Source organism: Anolis carolinensis, chromosome 2, assembly GCF_035594765.1.
Source record: "Anolis carolinensis isolate JA03-04 chromosome 2, rAnoCar3.1.pri, whole genome shotgun sequence".
In the NCBI taxonomy this organism is placed as follows: domain Eukaryota; kingdom Metazoa; phylum Chordata; class Lepidosauria; order Squamata; family Dactyloidae; genus Anolis; species Anolis carolinensis.
In genome coordinates this window covers 218059129-218065128 of record NC_085842.1, presented here as the reverse complement: position 1 = coordinate 218065128, position 6000 = coordinate 218059129, and the positions used below count along the sequence as shown (strand labels likewise).

Sequence of the window (6000 nt, the reverse complement as noted above, 5' to 3'; positions counted from 1 at the left end):
AATGCAAAGCCTGGTATAAAATGTATTCATTCATACATATTTTTTCCAAGAAAACGTGTTTTAAAATATTAACAAATCTTATTATTATTATTATTTATTTATTAATGATAAAAGGTGACAGTTTCCTTGTAATAATTAGAAAGCAAGAGAAATAGCCTCAACTATTGGTCCCAGTAAAAACTCCATTGTAATTCATGCAATAACTTCACAGTGGTCTTCAAATTAGTGGATTTTTCAGACAGTGGAGTCATTGTATATGGATCTTTGTGTCCAGAATGGTGAATTGTGTGGTTTGATTTATCATTAAATAAATAAATAAAAAGCACTGGAACAAAAGAAAGCAATTGGACACTTACCACTTTAAAATATTTTATTCAAATACAATATGGTTATATTAAAAAAAAATGGATGACTTTGTTAAGCAAATTAAACATTAGACACAAATGTTATTTTTAATATATTTTTTCAATCCATCTCCAACTACCTTCACTAACTATATGTTTGAATCTTTTTCAGAGTACATATGGAAATTTCATGCACATTTTTGTGACTTTCTGCTAATGCAAATATTTTTGTTTACCATTTTTCATGCAATTATTTTTGCAAGTGATGTCCCTTAATATCAAACAGTTTTTGCCTATTACCCTCTTTAGTGTACACATTTCTGTATGTGGTCTATGTTGCAAAATTTGAAAACTGAAAATGGATACAATTAGGATTCAGTTTGTGTGTTAGTTTAAAAATTATGGATTAAGTAAATTTATGTTCTAAAAAAAACCCCAAGCTAATTGCTCTACTTCTTCTGAACCAGCTTTGAACATATTAACGAATTTACATCAGACTGTCTGCATATTACAGGTACCTGAGTCAATTTCCTGAGTCTGACTTGTAATTTCCAAACAGAGGTAGAAGGAAAGTGTTCACAATGAAAACTTAAAATGTACAATGGCTGTCAGCACTTTGAGATTTTGAATAGACACTATTGTGGGAAATCAGCTGGAAGATGTGGAATCTTCTTTCAGTATTAATAATCACACCAGAGAATATTTGCAGCAGCATCTGAGCAAGGTTATTTGTGTTCGCTCTCATATTCAACAAGTCTTCCATGACCTTGGAGCTTTAGCAGTACTGCATGTTAAGTAATGGAAGAAAACTTTTAAAAAAGAGAACAAAGCAAACTAATGAAATGAGCTGGCATAGAGCCGGTGTCGATGTCAGATTGATCCTCTTGTCTCAGGCGTGGTAGTAATCATTTGTCAGCTCCCTGTAAGATGAAAGAGAAATTTATACACCTTAACACCTAGGCACAGATGTATTGGGGAAAGCGCAGCAAGCTTGTACAACTGAAAGAATGGGGGATGCTACTCGTTTAAGATTTCATGTGGATATGTGCACTTGTTTTGCAGTGTGAATTATACAATATGTTTAATGCAATGTTTTTTTTAAAGCAAAGGGAATTTTATCTTGAAGTGACATTATCTAGGGCCCCATCAGCACTGCCATATAATCCAGCTTCTGAATCCCAAAGATCTGGATACTTGGATCATTGCAGAATTGCAGCTGCAAAGCTGTTCAATGCTAACCAAGGTGGCCAGTTGTAAAATTCCCACCTACCTCTAATAATAATGAGATAAAGACTCAGGTCTATGTCTGTTTTTATTGTTGCTTTTATTGTTGTTTTTATTGTTTTTATTGTTATTTTAAAGCTAAGTGTATTGTTTTAATCTATTTCTGTAAACCGCTCCGAGCCAAACTGGGAGTAGCGGTATACAAGTCTAATAAAGAAATAAGTAAATAAATAAATAAATAAATAAAGCTTCTGGAACATGGCCAGGCAGTCCTGAAAGGTGCTAGAGTTTAATTGAACTCAGTGGGCCTTATTTCCAAGGAATTTTATCTTGATGTGACAATTGCAACAATCCCACTTGCTTCTGAGGATGCCTGCCACAGATGTGGGTGAAATGAAATCCAGCTTCTGAATCCCAAAGATCTGGATACTTGCTTAATAGTACGAGGGCTATCCACAAAGTAGATTACGTTTTGGAATTAAAAATGAACAAAGTATAGGAGAAAACATTTACCATATGCAGTTGAAAGCCACACCCAAATACCACATCTCACGTAGTCGCCATTCAAATCTAGGCACTTATCATAACAATGAATGAGCTTTGCAACTCCTTCCCCATTAAATTCTGCCATTCTCAACCACTTGTTTCCAGCTACGGGAAGGGCTGACCAGCTGGTTGAGGATGCAAGCGGCAGAATTTAGTGGGGAAGGAGTGGCAAAGCTCATTCATCGCTATAGTAAGTGCCTAGATTTGAACGGCGACTACATGAGATGTGGTATTTGGGTGTGGCTTTCAACTGCATATGGTAAATGTTTTCTCCTATACTTTGTTCATTTTTAATTCCAAAACATAATCTACTTTGTGGATGACCCTCGTATTATTGCAGCCAGGCTTTGAAGCAGCAGGGCTATTCCTCCCCCCCCTCTCTCTGACAGCTGTCGCCTGCCTTCCTTCTCCTACCTCTCCCCCCTCTCTCTGACAACGATGGATCGGCTGCCTTTCCGCTCTCTCTCAGGAAGGAAGGGAGGGAGGGACCCGGAAAGGCTTTTTAATAAGAAAGAAATTGTTTTGGCAACTTGCTCCCTGAGGAAACGGTATGGCGGAAGCTGGGAAGGACATTTAATGCTAATCAAGGTGATTAATTACAATATTCACACTGGCCTCCAACAACAAGAGTTCTTTCCCCTCCACCCAGGAACATCCACAGATATATAAACCTTCCATGCTTAGTTTCTCCATACCTCACAACCTCTGAGGATGCCTGCCATAGATGTGGGTTAAACATCAGGAGAGAATACTTCTGGAACATGGCCATACAGCCCAGAAAACGCACAACAACCCGGTGGAACTGAGAATACTTCTGGAACATGGCCATACAGCCCGGAAAACACACAACCCGGTGGAACTATTCCTTACCACATTTTCAACCTGGGCTCAATGAAGGCCACTACATTACAGAAAAGGCAAAACTTGCAGATGATTTTTTAAAAATCCAGTTCTCCACCCCCTTTTGAAACGTTGAAAAAGACTACTAGCCACCACGCTTAAAAATACACAAGGAATGCTCTCTCCTATACTTGAAGCCAGACGAATGTGGTGGGATCAATGGCTTCCCGGATTTTCAGTGTAGCACTCAGTGGAATTTAGTACATGTGATGAAGTGGTATGAGAGTAGACGGGTAAGCTGGTAACCCCTCACATCCACCTATGGCAAGCATGGGGAAAACTGATGGCAAAGAGTCCTGATTGTCCTCTGTTTGTCTAACTTGGGCATTGCCAAACTTCAGCCCTCCAGGTGTTTTGTACTTCATCTCCCACAACTCCCAACAGTTGGTTATTAGGAATTGTGGGAATTGAAGTCCAAAACACTTGGAGGACCAAAGTTTGCCCATGCCTGGTCTAACTGCTTTACCTTTCACATTGACACGTCTTCTTTTCCAGCAAGTGCTGCTTAGCCTGGGCCATCCTCCTTGCTCGTTGCTGCCAAAAAAGAAAGCAGAGTTGCTTCCATGTTCATTCTAATTTTTGCATACTTCTCACGGTGTGTGGATGAGTCCAGTTCTTCCTCCCATTTCCACTTTTGGTCACACACACACACACACAGAGACTTACCCTTTTACGTCTGATAGGTTTCAGAGCGCACCCACACAGGCCTGCCAAGATCAGCAGCAACAGCAGAGCACCAACTCCGGAAAGTATTTCTACCAGTGGGAATGTCATCTTTACAGTTGGCTCCTCTGCTGGAGGAAAATCGATATCTTGAGAGCAGTTGGCACAAGATGCATGTGCAGATGATTTCTATGTCCACATACTTCTCATGAACATCACACTCCATCCACCCAGGAAAACAACAAAACATTTAGGTACTATTTCATTAGAGGCCCCCAGTGGCACAGTGGATTAAACCACTGAGCTTCTGAACTTCCTGGCCAAAAGGTCGGCAGTTCGAATCTGGGGGGAGGAATGAGTGCCCACTGTTAGCCTCAGCTTCTGCTAACCTAGCAGTGTGAAAACATGCAAATGTGAGTAGATCAATAGGTACTGCTCTGGCAGGAAGGTAAGGGTGCTCCATGCAGTCATGTGCTCCATGCAGTCATGCCATCCACATGACCTTGGAGACAATGCTGGCTCTTCAGCTTAGAAATGCAGATGAGCACCAACCCCCAGAATCGGACATGGCTAGACTTAATGTCAGGGGAAACCTTTGCCTTTATCTACTATTTCATTATCTGGGTGGAGGCCACAAGGTGGCACTAGAGAGAGAGAAAGTCCATTTTTACAAGGGTGACTTGAAGGAGGAAAGCCATTTCTCCCGTCTTTGTTGGTTATTTCCCCTGCCCACTTCCCATGTCTTAAACAAGGATTGTTTCCATGATGGGGACATTGATGAGGGGAATAACAGGAAAACGGGAAAATTATTTCCATCCACATAAAACTGACTATCCTTCTCTCTCTAGTGCCCCCTGGTGGTCTCCGCCTGGAAAATGGAACAGTACCAATCTGTAAAATATGTAAGTTGATGCAGACCTCTAGCCTAAATCCATTTATTTCCATGGGGACCAGTTGTTTTGATTCAAAGGGTTTACAAAGCTGTTGACCTTATTAGATTTCTATTGCTTCTACAATTCAATTCTAATGGGATCAAAGAATGGGACTCAGTCCCTTGTTGCTTCTCCTGAGCTCCCATCTTGCTGGAACCTACCCACGGTGTAGTTAATACTGATCTTCATATTGTTCTCCACTTTGAGACTACACGTCCAAGTCCCTGTAGTTGCGTTCTCCTCACAAAATGTGTTGTTTGGAAGGTGAGATTGACATCTGGTTTCATTCGTATGTGCCCAGCACAGTTCAGCCGTGGCAGGAAGAGAAGCAGAGATATGACAGCACAAAGGCATGTTTTCTTTATCAGCATGGAGCCCAAGGGAACTACCAGAAACTGTGGAAAAATTGAAAAAGGGGAGAGGGGGCTTAAAGGCACATAGTTTAACATAACGTTAATAGAAAAACTCTATAATGTATACACAAGGATGCACCTTCCTAGAAGAAACAGACATGCATATAAGCTCATTTTTGGTTTTGGTAAACCTTGGAGTAGTTTGGAGAGCCTACAAATAATGGAGGGTGGAAAAAGAGAGTGTCAGAGTTTCTTGTTCTTGCTAAGCCCTGACAACATCACACTTCTGAAACTGTTATAATTAAGACACAGGATGTGAAAAACCTGCTTTCTATATAAAGACTGTGAAAAATCTTCATGGCTAGGTGTGCTGACCACCAAGGAGCACTGGTCAAATGATGTGTTATTTCCCCAACCTTATTTTCTATCTTCATTGCTATAATGCTTCATCTTGTTGATGGGAAGCTTCCCACCGGAGTGGAAATCATCTATGGACAGATGGCAAGCTATTTAACCTCAGCAGACTGAAAGCCCAAACCAAAGTCATAACATCTGTTATAGAACTCCAATATGCTGATGATAACATAATTTGTGCTCATTCAGAAGGAGACCTACAAGCCACTCTAAGCACTTTTGCAGAAGCAAATGAGAAGCTCGGCCTCTCATTGAACATCAAGAAAACCAAAGTGCTCTTCCAGCAGGCACCAGTCAATCCCTTTGCAATACCAGGATTACAGTTTAACCTTTTGGGAAACCAGAAATCTCCATACCCTTTTGGAGATTAATTGGCATTCACACTATTTGGAATAATTATAATCCTTTTGTAAAGTATGATCCTCCTGAGAAGAGATAAATACTCATTTGAGTGAATTTTCTCCTTAGTGGTAAATATCCACTAGTATTCATGCAAGACAAATGAGGTTTCTCAGTTGTTAGATATACCTGGTTATCTCTGTGAACTGTTGGGAAAAAAGATGTGCCAATGCATAAAATATATAGTAGATCTTCAGAATTGTTATTTCAGTTGCCCAAAAACAT

General features: G+C 40.2%; 1 protein-coding gene across 2 annotated transcripts in view; it reads right to left on the bottom strand.

The window, feature by feature from the left end:
- Nucleotides 1-356: 356 nt before the first annotated feature.
- Nucleotides 357-6000, bottom strand: part of LOC100567219 (T-cell surface glycoprotein CD4) — a 31119-nt gene continuing 25475 nt past the window's right edge. The window contains exons 8-11 of one of the 2 annotated variants that reach the window (XM_008120240.3): nt 4771-5004; nt 3681-3808; nt 3481-3548; nt 357-1264 (exon numbers count right to left, since the gene is read on the bottom strand). In XM_008120240.3, the coding sequence (XP_008118447.2) occupies nt 1234-1264; nt 3481-3548; nt 3681-3808; nt 4771-5004 (461 nt within the window). In that variant the 3' untranslated portion in view covers nt 357-1233. The remainder of the gene's footprint in view (nt 1265-3480; nt 3549-3680; nt 3809-4770; nt 5005-6000) is intronic. The other variant, XM_008120242.2, reaches the window with a different exon arrangement.